This window comes from Carassius auratus, chromosome 27 (genome assembly GCF_003368295.1).
Source record: "Carassius auratus strain Wakin chromosome 27, ASM336829v1, whole genome shotgun sequence".
Taxonomy (NCBI): domain Eukaryota; kingdom Metazoa; phylum Chordata; class Actinopteri; order Cypriniformes; family Cyprinidae; genus Carassius; species Carassius auratus.
The window spans coordinates 24,596,200-24,620,094 of NC_039269.1; the positions used below are offsets into that span (position 1 = coordinate 24,596,200).

A 23,895-nucleotide genomic window follows, 5' to 3' on the forward strand; every position below is an offset into this window, starting at 1 on the left:
GTTTGCCTGTCTGTGTCCGTTCACAAAGTGAATGCAATCTCGCTTAACACTGCGTGTGCCCGAGAGTAATTTGAATGGGAGTGTTTTAAAAGCTTGATCAAGTAAATTTTAACTGTGTACCAACAGCGAAGGAAACCTTTTTGTGTTTGTGTCCAGAGAAACTGGCACGGAGATTCAGATCTGCAGAAGGTCGCTATCGCTGTGTCCCCCTAACTACAGCAAAAGCTGATATTTGAATTAAGATAAATTTAACTCCATACAAACTGAGAGTTTAAGTGCCACATCGCAAAACCAACTAAAGGCGGTGTTGTTATTTTTACAGTGTTGAAATGAACCGACATTTCGTGTAACATGCTTGTAACTGTATTTGCAACAATGCAATGATTCATGTGCTAACGTTAATTCACCTACGTTACACACTACGAGTGTGTTTTGGTTACCATAGTGACGCCCGTGACCCGGGAGCCTTAACGTACTTCCGGAGCAACTCTGAACTGTGCACGCGCATCACACTAGTGTAAACAAACTCCACGGTGTTGCGAAGCTAATGAAACCATTGCATTTACATTGAAGTCTATGCTAAAGCCACTAGCCTCAAAGGTTAGCCGTTAGCATTACAATCCAGTGGATGAATAGAGTGTGTTTGGGCAACGCTGACGTGATTTAACCATTTTAAACATCTTAACTAACACTTGTTAGTCTCTTTCTCTTTTATCGCTCTCTTTTCTCACTATACCACTTATTTTCATTTTACTAGAAAGGGAAATACTGACTCACAATTACTAATTGTCAAATTGAAATTTAATTGAAACATTAAATTTATTTTGAAGCATTTAAAATTTCCCTCTCAGATCATTCCATATGATCTTTTATTTCTAGTATTCTCTTTTTGGGTCTAATTATTTTAGGAATGAATAAGCCTTGAACTTTGGAAGTTTAAGTAAACTTATTCTTCCTAATTTATTTATTACCCATCTGAATATATGCTATTCAGACCTTTACTTATTTGAATGCGTTTTACCCCTCTTCCTGTTTTGGTTATACACTTAACCACTATTGTTTTACTTATTGATTTCCTCTTTTTAATTTCATTTTTGCATATTTTGCCCATTTATTAATTTTTTTAATTTAACTTTTTCTTACCATTTCTTTACTTTGTGTATCCTAGCCTGGGAACGTCAAACCTGAGCCCTAAAAGGAGACATTGTTATCCCTCACTACGAGTTCAAATAAATTAGAAAGACAACTCTCTTTCACTTAAAGTTTATTTTGTTTGATTAGTTGTGCAGCAACTAACACAACGCTCTCCTTGTAGTGAGATAACCGCTACTGAGACTTACCATCTCCGTCCTCTCTCTCCTTTACTTTCCTCTTCTCTTTTTACATTTGTAGGACATGTAAGAACCATCAATCAATTCTAAGTGTATTAAATACACAATCGTGCCAAAGACGACGAATCATCCTTATGAATTTTGATTGTAATCATCCTCTCCTTTGTTCTTCCTAACCTCCCTACATTTGGAAACGCAATCCAAGTTTTAGCATCTCATCCAACGTTGAGATCAATTTAATAGAGATACGTGTTGAACAACTGTCGCCTTCGCAGCCTCCCTGGTGAGCGGTCCAACTGTAAGGTGTATGGTGTCAATCCTGTCAGACTAAGAAAAGAGATATCAGAATTATTATTGTATTCTTTTGTCCAAAGCAAGAAATATAATAATATTGTTTATGTTTTTGATAACATTTAATTGGAAAAAAAATAATTTTCCTCATTTGAAAAACAGAAATTTTTGCTAGTCATTTGAATTTGTTTTTCACCTCTGTCTCTCTTTTCCTCTTCCTCATTAGAGTGACAAAGTCTTCGCATCTCTAGTCTACTTAGACACCCTGAGACCAACACAGTCATCACCACATTTCACTAGTGGTTCACAATCACTGATACAACACTTAGTTGTCCCACCACACATAGGCTTTTACTCCACACAGATCTGTGTCAGTCTCTCTTCTCCCCAGCGTGCCAACATGCCGCAGACTGCAGACCCCATTTCCCATGGGGAAAATGTGAACATTTGGCTGAGAGGCATTACAGACAGCCTCACTCCAAAGACATTTGAACTGTTATTATTTTTAATAATAATCCTAATCCTGAGAAGATTCCTGACACAAGATTCAAGCCAGAACAACAACTACGAAGAGCTAGTCAAGATCACGAGCTCACTAAGCTATGCCTTCACAACCCAGCTGAAACTGAGCGACAAGCACATCACCCACCTTCAAGAGGAGCTGACACGTGCTCAACGTCGCATAGACAAGCTGGAAGTGAAAGTTCAAGATCAACTCAAAGCACCCAGCGAGAGGGAGCGGGAAACAACGGAACAAGTTATGAAGCTCCAAGCCGCGCTGGCAGCAGCTCAGCTCGACCAGCAACATAGAACGGCTGCTCAGAAAGACCTGGTAAACAGACTCCAGTATGCCGAACAGCTACTAGAGAAAGCCAAGATAGACATCAGAAACAAGAATTCTGAAAATAGTGCTTTGAAAGACCATCTTGAAAGGTACAGAACTGAAATGGACAATCTGACCCAACAACTAGACGATACCAACGATGAGTTCTACATGGTCAGAAAAGAACTCCAAAATGCTTACAAGCACAAACAAGAGCCAAGGAAAGAGAAACCTCTCTTAGCCTCATCACTGCTGAGCAGAGCAGAGTCCCACGTCCAAGAACTGGCATATGACGAAAGGAGCGAAGGGCCACAACCCAAAACCTCACCTGCCTTCGCCACACAACCCTTTCCTGCCAACATAAGAAAACCTCCCGTCCAAGGCCTTGAAGCTGCACACGGGATGACACTCAAAGACCTCAACAAGCTGTCTGAAAACATCAGCAGGTTCAACCCGGACTCCACAGAGAGCCCCGACATCCAAGCTTACCTGCGAGATATCGAATTTCACCTGGAAGTGAGACCTCATGTGACTGACAGAGACTGGTTATACCTCCTTAGAGCCACGTCCAGTCCCCAGGTACGAAACTTCCTAGATCGACAGCCCGGTCACACCAAGTCAAACTACCAGCGACTTCGTGAGGTCCTGATTAAAGAGTTTACAGACCCAGAGTCTGAACATGGACTGTTAATTGCCTTGGAAACCAAACAAGGTCGTCAAGAGACTCCACAAGCTTACTACAACCGACTCCGACAAGCCTACTTTGGTGCACACAACAAGCCTGACCTGGAAGAGGATGTGAACTTCAAAAGCCTCTTTCTAAGAAATCTGCACCCTGGAGTCAGTCACCATCTAGGTGTCATGGCCTGTCCGAACTCCATGACCATCCAACAGTTGCGTGACCTAACACAGAAGGCCTATAACAAGCAGAAGTTGGCCTCAAAGAAAGGTAACAGAACCTCCACACTCTTGAACTCTGTCAACAAAGACTCAAGCCTTGCACTGGACGACACCCAGTGGCATCACAACACCAGAGTCTTCCATCAAGAGCACAGAGAACGTGACGCCCATATCCACGACCTCTTTCAGCCCAACTGCTGGAAAAATCCATGGGACCAGCCACGCTTCTCAAGAAACCAAGAGGATAAGAACATCTGGAAACCTAACCAGATATCCAAAGGTAATCACCTGGCTCATCCAAGAGCAACTCGTGTGGGTAAGCGACAACATAACCCACCTCAGCACCACTCAGACATGCACAGTGCTGAGTATGCACAAGAACATGACAGCTTACCACCAGAAGACATGGAACAAGTCATGAAACGACTGAGAGAGTTCTTTCAAGACAATTTACATGCAGGTGACCACAAAGCTGAGTCGTGCTCGCTGTGACCAGCGACAGAATGGAAGGCCGGTGATCACCTGGTGCACCACATCAGAGATGACAAGCACCTGTTCAACAACGACCCAGAACGAACAAGTCTTTCACGGCCAACCGTTGATGAAAAATCTGAGGTACTAAAGGACATCACCTCAGTCACTAACAAACTGTCAAATGAACTCCAACTCCAAGTACCATATTCCCTGTCTGTGCAACAGCAACCACCAGAGCACAGAACGTCAGAAAGTCTGCTACAGCCAGAAGGCATCACAAGAAGAATGCAACATAGGAGACAAAGTTTTGCAACCCAGCTTCACACAGCCATGCCAAACTGCCTCCGACTGTCTGCTAAAGAACTTCCTGCCTTGCTGGACTGACCCCCATTAGACCATGGACACGCCCTCATCCAAGCCAAGGATGCAGAGAGCCAGTCTTCAGTGACATGCTAGAAAAAGGGGGAGACCACACAGACTTGAACAGATCTGACCACACATGCACTACACCAGTAGCACACACAACATTACCTACACCCAGAGGTAAACACATCTACTGATAACACATTAAACAAACATATTCTTCCCACAGGTAGAATATCCAACTTTTAGTGTAACCAAGTTACACATACCCACCATGAAGAAACGTGCAGCCATCCTCACAATAGGTAGAACACCTGACACTAAGTTAAGGTTCACGACACACTAGCTGCACCTGACATCCTAGCTCAATAGTAGTTGTAACACATGCTAGGAAAACCTACAGCAGCCTTGTTTTGGTTTTGTTCTTCTTTTACCTATCCTTCTCCTTCCCCTCTTTCCTGAGTAGGTGAAACGCCTAGACACCCTGCGAGGGTCGAAGGTCTGATATTAGGATTGACTCGCAACACCTAATATCCGCCAGCCACTCTAAACTGAATGGAAGCCAGAGAGCTCCATGCATGATAGGTCAATACATTGAATTGAAAATGAAATTACTAGAAAACTAATGGTAAATGTGTAAAGTAAGACAACCTAGAAGAACCAAACAAAGTTAACCACAAATTTGATTGATGAATCAAAATAAAAACAATTTCCCAAAACGATCTAAACTATCCTCAATGTGCTAAACTACATTGACTAATTGAACTTAACCACGGGTGCCTAAATAACCTGATGCCTGCACCAGTACAGTAACTGTCATGGAGGTGTTGTCTTGCTGTTTGCTGTGTTTGTCTGCTTCTTCTGCCTTTGTTTCTCCAGCGATCGACGATGTCTTCACCTAAACACCTCGCCGATCGAAAGGGGGATATATGTAGCAGAAATGAGTCGAACCAGACCAAGTAAAAGCTGTGTGCATTGAAACACGAGAGCTGAATTCCTCCAGGAAGTCGTAACTCAGTTCGAGTGCCACAAGAACCAAACAAGATGACCAACCAACTTCACACAACAGCTTTGAACATGAACGCCACTAGAGCAATTATTTACAATTTCAATTCAAAGAAGAGAAATTTGGTGTCAAATTTGTTGTTCGCAATTGAAATGCAACGCTGGACATCACATGGAAACCCATGAGTTACTTACATTTACATTGACTTCCCCCCCCACCTAGCAGAACCAGACTGAAATTCCTCAGGTGGGGGAAGGGCTTTAAACCTCTATCTTCACAGAAAGTCCTTTGCCAGATTATGCCAAAGAAACTGCTTTTGTACATATCTATGGACCAGAATGAACTCAAAAAGACTTATAAAAGAATCGTTCCATTGCTTAACTCCATATTCATTTATGTGTAACCCACACATTTGACTATCATGTTATAATCACTTATTGTGTATGTTTTTTTTTTATAACTATGGTATAACTATAGGATACATAGTCATGTCTAGTATTGATATAATCGAATTTTCTTGCTTGATATTGTCCTGACAATCATTTATTTGTAAAATATATCATAATCGTGTTATAGGAATCATGTCGAAAATTAGACCCTGCCAGAGCAGGAACATTCGGACCACATGCTTGGTAAGATAAACAAATGATTTACGACACCTCCGAGCCAAGACAATATCTGATTGGTCAAGACAATATTTGAGGCGTGGCCAACAGGCCTCTTTAAATACTTTGGACACCATAAAGCGATGCTTTTAGTTCCAGCCTCGCTTGTGCTATCAGTCAAGCTATGCTTTTTAGTCTGCTTTTAGTCTGCCTGTAGTCCCTAGCTATGCTGCTGCTATTAGCCATGTCTGTTTCTAGTCTCTAGCTATGCTTCTGCTAGCTTTTAGCTTCTAGCCATGCTGTTTAACCATCACTGTCCTGTGAGCGAGGTTCCAGCCTGCTTCAGCCTGCACACGCCTGCTACTTAGCCACGATGAGAAGGAACACAACCTAGTCTCGTCAAACTTTATTTCTTTTCTTTTCCGTTTGAGAGTTTCGTGTTCTGAGTTAAGTTTTGTAACGTCGACCTCGTCTGTGCGTTTCAACTTCAACCAGCCACACAACTCCAGCTTCAGCCAACGCCCAACAACCACGGGCTTCCCAAGACGTCACTTCAGCGACTGAACTTCCAGCCAATCAACGACCTCGGGAAAGCACTTTCACCGAGGCTCCCTCTTTCACAGGAGACGCAAGTAACATTACCTCCAGACTGTGACCTTTGCTGGTGTATCTAATATAATTTTAACCTCACTGAGGAACTCAATGCGAGGGCTAATTACGTGATTGATGGTTGTTCATGTCTATGCAATTTAACGTATTGCTGTGAACTTGGGATTCCATATTTCCATTCTCTTAAACTCATCTTTCCCTAACTTTCGATCTTCCTGCAACTTGTGTGAATGTGTGTGTGCGTGCGTTTATGTGTTAGATTAGTTTATATGTCTTAGATTTATCTAATAAAGCCTTATTCATATTGAAAAGAGAAGTATCTTGTGTTTTGTGCTTACAAGTTAATGCCTTAAACTGCCGATCTTGTTACTGTGCTAATTTATAGTGTTTCACTATAGTTTGGATATTAGTATCCAGCGCAGATTTTATGTTAAACGGCTCGTTCACTGACCAGCCGTGAAACAGTGATTCTGTTCAAATTCCCTTTAAAATCTTAAATGATTCCCTTTGAGCTAAATAGACCTGTTTCCTTTACATGAACCTGTTTTTTTATTAACATCTCACAAAAAAGTATAGATTTAAAATATCTGCTGCTATTCATTAAGCCAAAATTTCTATATCAGTGCCTTTTTTATTTCCTAAATAAAGGCAGTCAGAGTGCGGAGCTCTTTCTCCATATATTAAGTCTACAATGCAACAGAAAGACTCTTCATAATTTAGGGTAAAACACAAGTGTGTTGCAACGAGAGTGAAAATGTACCAGGGGAAATGGGAAGTGGTGATGTGAAGCCTAGGCATGCACACATCAGGGGCTAAGGGGTCTCTACATTATTCACGTGTCTGGATTGGCTTTAACTGCGGCACCAGAGCTGATGCAACTGCAGCCAGACATTTATGAGAGCTTCACCAAAATACAAACCCTGCCAAAATCTGCTACTTCAACCATTTCAGTGATAGATAGGATGTTGAACATGCTCACATCCATTTTAATTCTAATAATAATCTACAAAATAAATTGTGCTACACCCAATGCACTCATGATCCTGGCAATTTACACAATAAAAAAAACTAATAATAAAAAACTACTAATTTTGAAGTGCTGATATCAAAATTCCTGCTTTTTTGCACTAGCACAGCACACTTCCTTACAAAATACGATGTGCATTTTGTAGCATTTATGCATTCAACATCTATTTGTAAAGTAATAAGTCTTGTACCATCCCATAATCAAAGACAAACAAACACATGATTTCTATCTTCCTCTGAGCCAGGTCAAAACTATTTGTCGATTTGAGTCAATTCTAGGCTGATTGTTACATGTATGAATGAGTCTAAAGAAATTATTTCATGCCGAACATTAGAATTATGGCCAGTAACAGAAGAAAATGCAAACATGACCCAGATGTTTTTGTGAAAAATTATCATTATGAAACAAACCTTATGTTTTCATTGGTCACAAAACTTATTTTCCGCAATAATCCAAAAGCCAATGGAAAAATCTCATTGGGATTTTGTAAGGGGAGCTTTCTTGTTCACATCCAAAAACACATCTTCACTGCAGTTCTCTATACCCACAAGCACCCTGCTAAGGGAAAACAGCTTAGTGAAAGAAAAAAACATGGGCTGAATTTTGTTTACTGCAGCAAACGCAGATTATTGTGGTGGAAGTATGGCTGGTGGCTCTGTCTTCTCTCAGTCGCTCTCACATAGTCACAAGGGTGTTTTGAGAGCATTATGGGGTTTTAGTAATGAGTAATCAAAATGGGCTTTAGTGGGAAGGAAGATCCCCACTGGAGTGCTGATTAATAATAGATGAGTTCACCCACAGGCCAGCCTGGAATTCAAATCACACTCCAGTGATTCATTGCATAATTTATGTCTCCAGTCACAATCAGAATAACAGACCGGAAATCCAGTGACATGTGATCAGGGATCAGATTCACCTGTCTATATCAACCTACAAAAGAGAGGTTATATATATACACTATATATGCTATACTCACTGTGGTCAAAAAAATCTTAAGCTGTAAGTACACTCATGCTAAACAAATGTAAACAATACAATTTAGTAAATTACTTTAAAATATAAAGCGCATTAGTTTGAATAATTATAACACAGTAACAGTAGAAACAAAGAATAAGATGACTAACCTGAGAGTGGACAGTGCTGTGGTCCGCATGTGATTCCCCACAGCCAACATATGAACAGCCATTCTGAATGAAAGATATACATGAAATTAAATTATACTCTACAGGCTTCACTATAAACTAGCTTTCAATAATCAAGAATTTCAAATCACCATTCAACGATTAAATTTTTTTCACCCAGACAGATAAAAAAAAAAAAAAAAAAACTGTATATAATTTTAATATCAGCCATTTATCAGTTAATCGGTGCATCCCCATTTACACACCAAACTTGTGGAGGAACATTACTTAATATAAAGATAATTTACCTCTAGACAAGCCCAAAGGTTTGGTCCCCCGACTTTACAGTCCTGACACTGACCCTGAAAACAAACACATTTATACTTAATTGTCTTACAAAGTCTATGTACCATGTACACCACCGTTTCAAAGCATGGGGTCAGAAAAAAATAATACAAATAATAAAAAAAAATTCAGCAAGGATAATTACATTGGTCAAAAGTGATTGTAAAAACATTTATAATGTTACAAACAGGGGTGCTCTGATCAGGATTTTTGAGGCTGATCACAGAAAGCAGTATCTGTCGATAAGATATACTGATTTTTTTATAATGTAGAATTATTTATAGTGATGATCCAATAAAGATTTTTAGACATTTATTGAGGGCCTGAATTTTATTTTTCTAAATGAATTCCTCTCCTAGGTGAGTCTTATTTATTTTAGGGGTGGAGGGGGGATTTTTTTTTAAATGCTTTTTCAACATTTTGATAATTTTTTACACAGTTCAGTAATACAATCAGACATGTTTAAACGCAATAAATATAAGAAACACATTATTCAGTGCTTTTTACATTTGCATTGACTTCCACATTTATATATTAAGTGCCTCAAGCAAGTGGCAAGACATTTAGGCCCGTTTACACTAGTGCGTTTTCACTTTAAAACAGCGTTTTAGAATTAAAACGATCCACGTTTACACTGGCGTTTTAGCTGCATTTCAGAAACGATTTCAGTCTACACTACATAACCGAAAAAGTAGGTCACATGACCATTCACGCACACTGGGCATGCATGTAAAAGTGTCAACAAGAAGTCAGTTGCTAGTCACTGGCAGGTTACAACAATGAGCATGATTACAGTTCATGATACAGTTACACAGTCGCCAAGGATACGCAGAGATCACGCAGTCTCCAATTTGGTCCGTTTACACTGAAATGCAACCCCAGAGGTTTCAAACTAGGGCTGTGCAAAAAATATAATGCTATTTTCATGCACATCTCATCAGTAAAGGCGCTCCCTGTAATTAGTAGTACATCTCCAGCATGTGTGTTCATATCAGGGTTGCCAGGTTTTCACAACAAAGCCTGCCCAGTTGCTTCCAAAAACTAGTCCAATCGCGTTTCCAGGGGGTTCCCCGTTAACAATTGCATACACGTTTTTTGGCAGGGTTGCCTTGGTAACATTTGCCTTTTAGTGGCTAAATATCACATTATTGGGATTGGGGACGCTTGAACCCCCGGACATGAAAAACAACCGCGTACTTGGCAACACTGGTTTAGGTGGAGCGGCATTTACTAAACAAAGCCGTATTTCATGGACAAGCTACACAAAATCGGCAAAGAATCACCTGCGATTTTGAAATCAATTTTGTGTAGATTGTCAGTGAACTATGGCTCTCTGTAGGCCAACCAATGTTGCCACGTCTGCGGGTCGAAGCAACCCCAATCCCAATAACGTGATGTTATTGAGCGAAACGCGATTGGGCTAGTTTTGAGACGCAATTGAGCAGGTTTTGTTTTGAAAACCTGGCAATCCTGATTTGAACGCACATGCTGGATATATACTAGGAGCCCCTTTACTGACGAGATGTGCATGAAAATCGCATTCAATTTTTTGCACAGCCCTATTTCACTTATAAAAAGTGTTCGCATCGCTTCATATAGCCCAGATTGCACATCTGATGACACATGGAGTATTTTGGGTTTATATACGGGTTTGGAACGACATGGGGGTAAATGATTAAAGACAAATATTTCATTTTAGGGTGGAGTATGCCTTTAAAATTAACCAATTTTCTCCAACAGTTAAAATTATTGGATGCTAACATTGTCTTCTATGATGTGCAACACAAAAAACACCTAGTAGTCTGGGGTTTCATGACTCTTTAAACACGCCCCCACATCTACGACACTGTGAAGGAAAATTTGCATAACATCTCCCAAATGTTCACGCAAAGAAAGGTGGTGTAACTTTTATTCTTGCTGCAGTATTGTTAACATATTTCCTATTGGCTAGTATTGCTTTTTGGCCTTCCAAAAGAGGACACAACTAGAAATCAGTGGTTAAGTTGTATTTACAACAATGTTCCAGAAAAGTTCTAACCAAATATTTAGATGTGTGCAGCGCATTTTACTGAGGACGAGGACTGTTTTCTGGGAGAGTAGCTTATAATGCCGGTGTTCTGACAAATAATTTTGTACGTTTTCATATTTAGAGGATTTGCCACTAATGATTCAAACACAAGTTTTGAGCAGTGTAGAGAAGCGCTGCTTGTATGTAGGGCTGGTCTGAATTAAATCTATGACGGTTGCATTGCCGTTGTCAACTGCCACCGGCAGTAGTGCACATGACGTCACATACTCTATAGCAAGCATAATACAAAGTTTTGTATAGAAGTGTAATAAAAGTAATAGCTGCAAATTGTTTTATTAAGACTATAAGTAGATGGTAATCCACAAATTACCTCAAGCACCATACACAGCGTTTCCTTTACACTGTGTTCCAAATTATTATGCAAGTGACATATCAAAATGATTTCGGTACAATAAAGAGTAATTTTGCTTGTGTTGTTTTTCCACATCATTTCAGGTAACCGTTTGGTCAATAGTTTTCCAGGTCTTCTTAGGTAAATGGAAACCCTACTTAAAGAGGTTGTTCCACATTATTAAGCAAGTCACAATTCTCATGAAATATGGCGAGGAAGAAGATCTTGCTTAATGTGGAACAACCTCTGTAAGTAGGCTTTCCATTTACCTAAGAAGACCTGGCAAACTATTGACCAAACCAGTCACAAACCTATTGACACAAATCCTATTGAGGTCACTTGCATTATAATTTGGAACACTTGAAGATGGGCAGGTTTGAGCGCAGGAAAATACAGTTTATGCATTCAGCAAATACATTTTATGTTGGGTGATGGACCTTGTTGGGACTGCACCACGAACACAGTGAACAGTGTCTTCACCGGACGCAACATCACCAAGTCTCAACAGGTTTTGTCTGTAGAGTCTACACAGGACATTTGAACTAAGTAGTTCTTTTTTTTTTTTCACCAACAATTTTCTATAGTAGGGATGGGCATTTTCCGCAAATATCACATTCGTAGCCTATTTTTCAGCAACATTTATTGTTTCCGTCATTTTTGAACAAGCTTACACACAATAAGCTTGAACATTACACATCGTGTTTTGTAGCTGAAAACCTTTAACAATGCGTTCAAACAAACAGAAGTACAGATTAAAAGCAAGAAAAAAAAAAGGAAAAAAAAGTGAACAAAGAAAAAACGTAAAGCGGGCTGCAGCAATTAGGCTATTGTACAGAATGTAGCTTACACTTAACTTTGAAACTTTGAAACTGTTCTGAAACTGTTCTTGTTAAGAAACACAGGCATGTAAACATGATCGGGGGAAAGTTGGCTCCTCTGTTAACAATAAGGCCGGCCGCGGAGAAAACACGCTCTGATGGCACAGACGTTGGCGGGACTCACAAATAACGGTGTGCTAAGCGAATAAGTTTTGTGAAGCGCTTCGTGTTTTCGTTTCACCAATGAATGGGATCCTCATCTGGTGGAATCGTCTCGGCTGGACTCTCTGTAATCGTCGCTGAAGAACTGGCTCAGCCTTTTCCGACGAGTGGGCATTGCATCCTCTTCATCGTTGGTGGCGGCGGCTGCATCCGCACCAGAAGTTTTTTTTTCTTCCTTCTCTCATGTTTTCATCGAGAAACCTGAGATGTTTGTGCCGAGGGTCTAGGGCGGATGAGAGAAGAGGAGTTTTCACTGCAATCTTCAAGTTAGCTGTGTTTATCCGTTGCTTGAGAGATGCCGCAACAATGTTCTTCAATTCAGTCACTTTCTGTGATTCTCCACGGCATATTTGAAGTACTGTAGAAGACCGCAGTTCTTATTCATTCATTAATTATTTTTTGCTTGCATACATCTTCAAATATGTCGTGGAGAATCACAGAAAGTGACCAATTAGGTTTTATTGTGGACTTTTTAAGTATATTAATTAAAGTATATTGTGTTTACAGAAGAAGAAGGTTTGAATACAATGGCGGGCGAAGAGGAAAAATTATGCAAACTTATACGTATTCATCCACATTTATAGGATAGTTCAGTATACTCCTCTTCAGTTGCCATTGTGATCTGAATATCACGCGACCCGACTCTACTAATATCACCCGACTCTACTACCCCCTGTTGCGTGAGCGGTGTATTGCATACACGCATCGCCCGTGATGCTTGCGTCCACTGTTTAGACTATGAAAGGGAGCGCGTCGCTCGCGTCGCTTCCTCGCATTTCTCGCGTTGACTATGTAACGGCCCTAAAAAGACAGTATACGTCATTATAATTAGTAATTATGTTACTACAAATGCCTAGTTTGTAATGGGTTTTACTGGTTTCGTCGCAAAGGGACACAGCATCACAGTACGCTAAGGGGCGTAACATTTCCATCACACAATTGAGGTACTCAGCCAATCACAACGCACTGGGTAGCAGGCCAATCAGCATACACCTTGCTTTTCAGAACAATGAGCTTCATAAAAATCAATGCATTTCAGAAAGGCGAGGCATAGGGGAAAAACAATAATGCACATTATATGGAAAATAATGTTTTTTTTTTTTTGTTTTTTTTACCTTGAACCGCATTAACCCATTTCATTACACCAAAAACACAAAATAATGTTATTTTTTAGCAACGTCATGTGACCCCTTTAAATATAACTGTATTTTTAATCAACTAAAGGCAGACTTTAGTAGAATAAATAAGAGATTTATTTCAAAATCATTATAAAAATTGTATCTACCCAATCTTTTGAATGGTTGTGTAAATATGCAATAGAGCCACCATAAAGTATAATGCATCCACATAATTGCACATTGATTTCATCACACTTTTTCAACAGCATGCACTGTTTATAGCCTAAGCTCTTATATGTGAGGCAGCCATGCATTATTAGTGCTTATGGACATACTCTGGAATAGGGGTCAAAAAATACTTTGTCAATAATGCACACTAAATTTGATTTATGAAGAAATGTGTGGAAGCAATGATATGATAAAATTGTGACTTGGTTTAGGTAGGGGACTCACATGAGACTTCTGGATGAGTTCTTCCTTGGTGATCTCCCCTACACACTCCAAGTGTGAACAATCATTGCTTGATGCTCCAGACATCACTCTATTGGAAAGGGAAAGATACATTGAGTAAACTACTATTTAAAAATCCAGGATCTGTGATCCGATTTTTAAAAACTACATAATTCATAGCGAAAACACTAAACCGTCCAGATAAAATAAGCCATCCCCTTGGAATTCAAACACAAGTGGCCAATGGAAACACATTTGAGATAAATATAGCATGATATATAGAAGTCATATGAACTACTTTTATCATCTAAAGCTTCACCAATTATAATCTCATCCTCTAATCCATCTTCTATTTTGTTCCACAAAAGGATACAGATTTGTAACATAATAAGGATGAGTAAATGATGAATCATATACTACAAGCCCCAAAAATGCTCAATTTAAAACAACTGACAGAAGCCATATTATCTAAAACGGCATTAATTTCATTAATATTATCCACAAGTACATTTAAGTGGGTTTTTTTTTTAGATTTCAAATACACTAGCGCACATGTTTTCAAAAAAGGGCAATGAAGCCTTTCAGAGACAGTACATGATTTTCCATTTAATAGCTTAATTACAAAATTTATTTTTTTATCTCAGTTCCTATTTTACGTCCTGTAAATGTTAACATAAATGAAAAGCAGCCACCTGTCATCAGTTTTCTAAACTATGGGCAAAAGTCTCTGTGGTTACTGAGTGTAATTCAGGGTGAAGGTTAAGACATCTTTTGTGAAATGACAAACAACAAATAAGACTGCCATGTCTTGAACTTCTAACGTAGATTTACAATACATCACTAAATAAATAACTTCTAACGTAGATTTACAATACATCACTAAATAAATAAAAAATTTAAAAAATGTTGTCTGAGTCTTTTGTACTCAATCGATAACCTGTAGACTAATGAAACTCTGTGACAGGACAGCATATGCATGCAAAATCTGTATGGCCTACACGTACTTTACAATCTCACAGCACTTTGACCTTATAGAAACAGAAAACAATAACAACATCATAAAATGTTATCTTTAAAAATTTACAGACTAACCAGTTTTGCAACAGAGACTGTTTACAAGACAGGGTTAGCGAGCAAACTGCAGTGCGTTTGATGAAAGCTGATGAAAACGAACAAGTTTTTTTTTTTTTTTTTTACGTTTACCCCCCAAATATGATTATTCTCGTGTATGGAATCCCCTATATCAACAAACTAATCAAGAAATACGAAACATTTTATGTTTACCATGTCACGGGACCATTAACCCAGATCAGAGCGCCGTAATCGTGCAAAAGCGTATTTAAAATAGTTTGGGAATTCGAAATTGAGAGTAATTATTAAAAGAAAAGATTATTATATGGATAATTATTATTGTTGTTTGCTGCTATTCATATTCTTATGTACAGTACACTCATTGTGTACAGTCACATAAAGTACATTTTAAACTACAGCTATGGGCCTCTACAGCTGTGCGTGACGTCACGTCAGCAACGCGTCAGCATAAGCCAGAATCTTCGCTAGGCTACTTAGCAACTAGCTTCAGCCTGTCACGCACATACTTGCCCACAGTTTCCCCCATGACTATAAACCTTTCAGTCAGTACAACCTCAAGAACAGCTAAAATCCCTGCAGACTGTTACTGAAAGCGGGGTTTACTGTGAATGAAGAGCAGACAGGAGACGTGAGAATGCGGCGGGCTAAAGCTAAAGTCAGAGCGCCGCTCATCATCTGACAGCTCTGCCTCTGCATCAGCTCATATCACAACACAGAATCAATGCAGGCTTTAATATTAACTCTGCTGGACGCAAAGCTTTACATACGCCATATTTCAGTTCGCACACAAGCCAGTGGTATAATATTAGCTCACCTCTAGGGAAATCAACGATGGTTTCGATATGAATCGATTATCGTTTCTGGTCTGCTGATGAAGAGAACGGCGGTTTAAAGACGTCTTTCGACTTGTCAGTTACGTTACATATCTGTAGAATTCTTACGTTTGCGGAACGCAGGTTTTCAAACGCCTAGTGTCGGACACTTTAACTTCAGACTGGCGATACTACATGGTGTGACATATTCAAACAGCTTCTTCCGGTTGCTGTGCAATGATGAGAGTGAAAGGGGGACGCAGGCAGCGGCGGTGCCTCCTAGCGTGGACGCGCGGAACGACTCACAGATGCGCATTGATTCCTGAAGACAGAGTGGGGTCTATGGAGTCAATTTAACGCCTTATACATATGCAAAAAAAATTACGTTTTGCTAAAGAAAATAGTTTTGCAAACGAAAATAAAAGTATTGAGGAAAATAAATTAGCTTTTTGCAAACAAAAATTAAGAATTGCAAAACATAAATGAAACAGCGTGAAAGCAATGACTTTGCAATACATATTTTCCATGGTCATATCTATTAATTTATTTGCAATGCTGCTTTTATTTTGCGTGTCAGTCTAGTTTGAGCTTGCGATACCATTTTTCCTTTGCGCTTCATTTTTCTCCACATCTCTCTTTGTGGCACTTTTTTGACGTGGGGGTTGAGTCAAGGGACGGGGGCATGTACAACATGACTCCCTGGAAGTGACGTCATCGGCCCTAGACGCAGCTCACTGATCCAGGTCCTGTCATGATGAGCAGAGACTTTCGAGTGGATAATTTCTTTTTATTCAATAGCATTAAAACATTCATGTTTTCATTTTATTAACTTTATTAACAAACGTATGTGTATTAGCAGTGTTTGCTCAAGTTAAAGAAGTTGTTAACATGAACATCTGCTGTTTATTTATCTCGATATGCACACTTTTATAGCATTAAAATGTGTATTGTTTCATTTGGTTAACTGCAAGTGTCTGTTTAAAATCTATTAACTTGTGGGAGGACACCAGCACACAGAAGCTGTTTTTGCACAAAAAAAAATTTGCGTATGGGTGGGTGACGTGACATGGCAGTTTTGCTGTCTTCAGTGTCAATCATGTATGAATGCAAAATATATTTGCCAAAAACCTTCTCAATATTGTGCAGAACATTATGCTTTATGTGAACATATTCAACATTAAAACAGTTCATAACTAATTTTTTTTGAATTTTTAACCAAACATAACAAAACTCATATGCTGTGACTGTCCGGCACTTGTTTCTCAAAGTGAGAACTTGAATAAAACAAAAAAAAAATAAATGCAAAAAGTCTCAAAAAAATACAGAAAAATAATACAGATGTCTATTTGTGAGCCTACTCTTTTCAAAGTCCAAGCATAATGTTTTGAGTCAATTCTAATCAAAAAGATTTTGTCACACAAATCAAAATCATATGGTGTGACACTATTTTGGGATATTTGAACAGGCAACTGTTTTGACACCCTTGGGAAGGAGAGGACCTTCTTCAGCAATGTTGTACAGAACTAGCAGTGTATTTCTACTGTTCAACCTGAGTTGAATCATCATATGGTGTGACATGTCTGCCTGTCACGCCATATGATTTGATTGTCACACCATATGATATCAATTGTAATTCCCTGCATATATAACAATAAATAACAAAGTCCAATGTATGTTTTGTCCTTTTAAACATTTATTTGGGTCAATCATCACATAAAAGCTTTAATTATCCACCATCGATTGTGTTTAGTTTAGTTTTATTCGGTGATACAGATTTCTAGTTCATCAGACAGACATAGCAGATCCCTTCAAAGAAACCTTAGAATGCTGTTTAAGTCTAAACAATGTTGTCTTCATCTCAAACCATACATTTCCTTTTCTTTTGTCAACTTGAGGCAGATAATGATGACAAGTGCAGAGAGGACAAAGAGATACAGGGAGAGGTTTGCTACTCTCTCCAAATTTGATTGGCTTATGACTGGCTTATGTACAATGGAGTCTAGATGAACTGATTTATTTGTGGATCCACTCAGCTACGTTGTATGTTCACTGTTCATATGATATAAAAAAATGGTTGTTTTACTTATTTTAATACCTATTTCAGACCAGTTTTGAATTTAAATGAAATTTAATACACAAACATATGTTCATATGGTCCATACGATATTAAAACAATGTTTGTTTTATTGTTAAATTTCAAATAAATCAATAAAATTTGAATATTGCCTTGCAGCATTTAAGAGAAATATTTCCTGCCATATGAGTGATCAGTACTCACCAATAAGTAGGATAATACATGGTTTGCATTGACACATGGCGACATTATCATATGGTGTGACACTATATCATTTGGTGTGACATTCCAAATTGTGAAAATAACATACCTTTATTAATGATAAAACCTGAAAATGTTCATGGAATACATAGAAAATAGTATCAGCAAGAGTCACAAATATTTTTATAATTTTCTAGCAAGGTTTGTCACAATAAATAGAAAATATGTTGAAAGACCGACGGCATAGGTCTCACATTGAGCAATGTTTTAGAAAATAATACACAAATTTAATTAATTTTCACAAAACTATAATGGATCACAGTTTAGTTATGATAAATGACTTTGATAAAGTGAGTAACTTAAGAAAGGTATAATCCATTTTCAGTTTATATACAATTATTTTCATGTCACACCATATGACGATTGTAAGCACTAATACAACAAATTGTCACATAAATTCTGATTCCAATTGAAAATTTTGAAACAACATATGTTTCTATAAAGATGAGAGTTAGTAGAACAAAAGTCAACCATTTTTATGCCTGTTATTTGAAATTTTTGAAAAAACACTTTTTTATGGTACATATGTCACTGACCCGTATATATAAGGCGTTAAAATGACTCCATAGGGGTCCATCCCATCCCAGACGCCGCCGTGTGGCCGTAGAGTCAACTACATTCTGATAGGAGACGAGCAGGTAGGACTTGGTTTGAGATTCAAGATTGTTTAATTGATGTAAAAGACAGTAAAGTTTGTATTTATATAGCGCATATAGCCTAACAACACGAGGACTAAGCAAAGCGCTGCATATCAGGCATGATAGGAAATTAAAATACAGTAAAAATAAGATTATTAATAAATAAAAATAAATATATGAACAATATATCAATATTTTTTGAATCTACAAAAAAGACATTCTTGTGGTCAATGTCTTTTACCCTATCAAGTGTACTGTATGTATTTGTTCAAACATATATATACAACATATAACAAATGTATACAGTCCACTTGATAGGTTAAATGGGGAATATTTGTTATTCCAAGTGTGAAAGCACCCTAAAATGTGACTCTTGAATAAAAGCTTCATACAAAATAACACACTCACTGTTTGTTGTGTTTGTGTTAATGCAGTAATTGATTGATTAAATGCATTTGACTACAAATTCAGGTTTTCGCCACCACCGTCAGATGTGTCAACTCAATCAATTGAATATTTTTATCATTTTTCAATATGATTCTTTTATATAATTTTTTTTTAAATCTTTGGTCAAATGTGAAAGTGTAATCTGTCTGCTAACATGAGAATGTGTTTTGAAACGTTAAAAACATCTTGAACGCTGTTAAAGATAAAGTTGAAATTACATTACGCAGTCCAAGGTAAAAAGCATTTTGTTAAAAAAAAAAGAGAAAAGTTGGGAGATTGTATCAAATCGTAACTTAATATGTACATATAATGTAGTTTAATTTGTCAATAATTTTGACCCATATAATGTATTGTGGCTATTGCTACAAATAAAAATGTGCTACTTGTGACTGGTTTTGTTGTCCAGGGTTACATATTTCAAATAAGTGGTACATGGTACATTGTAAATGGTACAGTGGCTGTTTGTTTTTTCTTTTTTTTCCCCAGAGTCTGAGTTTCAAAATCTGCCTCTGAACTCAAATAACTGCTACTCGTGTACTGTGGTGTCCAATGGTAGTCTGTTTAGGAAGCTTTCCAGCTACCTGCCAAGTCTGGCAACCGTAAGCAACCTGATTTATTGTCCTCATCTTTGGATAGTTGTATAATATATCTGTGACTTCAGAGTCTTGACAAATGTGTGTTTTTTTTCATCGAGATGTTGAAATGTCACATCTTTTCTCAGGTGAGGAGCAGGCACGGCTCCAGTAGCTCCACCTGTGCTAATGGCTCCAGTTTTTGGGATGGAGCAGGAGATGACTATAAAGTCTTTAACCTGCTTAACATCCCTATCCCTATCCTTTTTAAGTCGTTTAGGATGGTACATGTAAGATTGTGCAAACATGATGATCATACTTCACTGTGGGATCTCAATTGTTATTAATGTCAGACTCTATGACAATCAAGATGTGATAAAAACGGGTGGTATATTGTTGAAAAACTAAGTCAGTTTGATCGTAGAAGTCACACTGCAGGACTGTGCATCAAATCTTCTGACACTGCCAAAATTTAGTCTGAGGTAAAAATTTGATCGCAACAGCCATTAATCAGCTGTCAGTTAACATGTCAAACTAATGATCAAGGAATACAGATTTTAGCCAACGATTATAGGAATCTTTTAGGATTTTCTACATTTGCTACATAGGGCTTAAATCTGATGTATTCATTTGCAAAAAGTTCCAGATGTTGAATAGATGTCTCGCTTACAGGAATGGAGTTGTTCAAGGAGGCCCTGCGGCGCTGGGGACAGGCGCTAATGTTCCACAGCAGGCAAGCAGAAGATGATGAAAACTGTGCGTCTGTGAAGCTGGGAGCTAGAGATGCCATTGCATTAGAAACCATGGAGGTAATACTCACCAGCCACTAAAGTTCTCAGTAGGGATGGGTGATATCTACCTCATTTTGCAACTTTGGAATAAACTATTTTCAGTGAATGAGCAAGACTTCCGATTTACCAGCTGCTATAAGTAGATAACTAATAACAAAGGCCACTAAATTGTAAAACAAATTGCCCTACAAACCAATGTGTTCATGGTTACGATAATTAATAAAAATAATATGATAACCCATATTATTGAAATGATTAAAATAAAAGCATAACTAGGGCTGTCAAGTAATTCAAATGTTAAATCTAATTAAATATATGATGTGTCCAAGAATGAAATGAAAGTTTAAAATTCAGCATTGTGTGAATAATGAAAATAAATGTGTTTTACTGTTTTTTTTTTTGTTTGTTTGTTTTAAATTAATAGTGAAACTGAAAAAAGATGGCTCTAAATATGAAACTAAAACTGCCAATAGGTGGCAGCAAGCCACTGTCTTAATAGATGGGATTCCGTCCAAAGCTGCGATTTTAACTTGTGCACAAAACTGCCCCTATGCATCACTAAGAAAAGTAGGAGAAGCTACTGAATATAATAATTTTCCTATATAATAAATTACTGGCACCTCAGAACGAGCAGACGAAACACAATGAATGCACTTATTGCTTTCGGAGGTGGATGCTGCTGTTTGGGAACGCAGTCTTTTAACAGTTCAGGGAGGCAATTATACAGAAATGCTTTGATAACAGACTTTGCTCAGGCATTTCCGAATGATCATATAACAACGTTTCAGATGCCGTGGAAAAAGATTGGTCCGCTGGTTAGTCAGAATTTACTGTCCCATAGCGCAAAGTCACACAAGGAATTTATTCGCAAAATGCATTTCCATCTCCAATTATTTGCATTAACCCTCAAGTGAACGTAAAAACTTTTTTTGTGAATTAAGGCATTTTTATTTGAAATTCAGCCTTTCCATCACTCGATTCTGATGCGATACTATAAAATGTGCATAAAAGCAGGGTGATGGAAACCCATCTAAAGATTGACTCATTCACTCAACCAATTCCAGGATTTTCATTTTAGAAATGAAGCAAGTGTCTGTCTTTATGTTGGGTCTCTGAATCATTTGCTCTCAACTTATTAAAAGCTCTGGAGTCATTCAGTAACAAAACAGTCTGCGTGTCGCTAGGAAAGATACCAAATCTGCTGTTGTTTTGTTTGGAGCTATTGTTGTTGTGGAAATTGAGCAAAACAGAGAATATTGTGTTAAAAATTTTATACAGTGTTATCTTCTTGTTTATTTAACTGATGTAAAAATTGAAAAATTGAAAATGTAACATTAATCACTGGGCTTGGCTCTGTGAACTATAACTGTACTCTAAAGATGTACTTTTATATTGATGTGTGATAGATTGAGGAATTTTGCATGGCATAAATAATGCACCTTGTGTTGTGTTTTATTATTTAAACCATAACTTCTAATGGATTCATATATCTCAATGTAAAATTAATAATAATATAAAAACCAAACTATTTCTGTTTAAACTTTGTAGGCAGATTTTTTAAAACAATTTTTGGCAACCCTGGCCCATTGTTTCCCAGTCAAAAAATAAACCAATGAAATGGAACAACAGACCACCGGAGACCAAAACAAAAATCTGCTTGTGTAAAGATGGGGACACTGTACACGAGCTGAAAAATTCTAAGACTGACACACTTAACGATTGTTCTCTATCTGTCGGTCACTATGAGTCATATTGTGATGACATATTGGGTCTCATTTGGGAACCCAATCATCTCTGAGTTTAAGAGAAAATGCCAATGAGAACTGGATAGTGAACTTTGCATGCTGAGCCACCGCCACCGCCCATGCACAGGCATATATCTTTGTATTACGAGGCTGTTCCTTGTTGGTGTTACAGTGTCCCTGCAAGCAGTGATCCCCATGCTCGACTAGCTTCCTGGCACAAGCAGAAGACCGCTGGTTAGAGCTCTGGGAGATTTAACGGTGACAGTGAGAGGTTCGCCGTCAGGCCATGCCTCACAAATCTCTCACTGCTCCCACAGTGCATGTCCTATGAGGCTGCTGGGTGATTCTCTTGAGCTGTCTCATGGCAGTCCAAGAGTGTCATTCGGTGGGCCACCAGAGGATCAGATGTCGGTCACAGCATGGGGGATGGGCTATCGGCCTCTGAGGATGAAGATTCTGAGGGGCTGCCCCCTGGGGTGTTGTCACCACTGCTGAATCAGACTTGGAGTTCTCGGCCATGCTTAGCCCAAAGACAGCCATGAGCATCGGACTAGAGGTGACTACACCGCCCAGCAATGAGCGCTCACAGTTGTATGATTGGTTTCTCTGGTAGGAGCGCAGCTCACAACCGCTTTCTGCTCCGGTTCCTTTCTTCCTGGAGGTGCATGAAGAGGTGATGAAGTTGTGGATGGCCCCTTTTATGGCCAGAAGCCATGGCCATAAAAGGGGCCATCCATCCTCATTACTCTCAATGGTGGGGCAGCATGGGGGGTAGGGGGTATGTGGACATTCCCCTGGTGGAGAGAGTGTTAATCTTTTATCTTGGTATGGAGTTCGACTCAGTATGACGGCACGTCTCGCAAACAAATATGCCCAGTCGGTGCTGAACTGCCTGAGTTCCTTCAGAGGCTGGACAGTGGTACCACTGAAACATTTTCAGAAGCTCTTGTGGCATATAACACCAACAGCAGCTGTCACTTCACTCAGACTGCTTCATATAAGACCACTTCCGCACTGGTTACACTCCCAAGTCCTGAGATGGGCATGGTGCCACAGTCATGTGGTCGGAAGCGTCCAGGCATGTCGTTGTCACGACAGATGCCTCCAATATGGGCTGGGGCCCTACGAACAATGGGCAGGCAGCTTAGGGGTCCTGGCCAAGAACTAGACTGCTTTGCACATCAACTGTCTGGAGTTGCTGGCAGTGCATCTAGCCTTGCAACAGTTCTGGCTGCTGCTGCTGGGCAAGCACGTGTTGGTCTGCACTGACAACACTGTGGCTGTTTCATACATCAACCGACAGGGCAGTGTACAATCACGTCGCATGTCTCAACTCGCCCGCCATCTACTCCTCTGTAGTCGGAGATGCAGCTCAAGTCGCTGCACGCCATCCACATTCCGGGGGAGCTCAATCATGCTGCCGACGCACTCTCACGACAGCTAATTTTCCCCGGAGAATGGCAGCTCCATCCACAGATGGTCCAGCTGATCTGTAGTCGATTCGAGGAAGCTCAGGTGAACCTGTTTGCTACTTATGAGT

General features: G+C 38.9%; 1 protein-coding gene across 2 annotated transcripts in view; it reads right to left on the reverse strand.

Annotated features, from left to right (window-relative positions):
* The window catches only part of usp33 (ubiquitin specific peptidase 33), a 43,389-nt gene extending 27,266 nt beyond the window's left edge, over positions 1-16,123 (reverse strand). For both annotated transcript variants that reach the window (XM_026206826.1, XM_026206827.1), the window contains exons 1-4: positions 15,830-16,123; positions 13,927-14,014; positions 8,859-8,912; positions 8,554-8,616 (exon numbers count right to left, since the gene is read on the reverse strand). In XM_026206826.1, coding sequence (XP_026062611.1) covers positions 8,554-8,616; positions 8,859-8,912; positions 13,927-14,010 — 201 coding nt within the window. In that variant the 5' untranslated portion in view covers positions 14,011-14,014; positions 15,830-16,123. The remainder of the gene's footprint in view (positions 1-8,553; positions 8,617-8,858; positions 8,913-13,926; positions 14,015-15,829) is intronic.
* Positions 16,124-23,895: the final 7,772 nt, after the last annotated feature.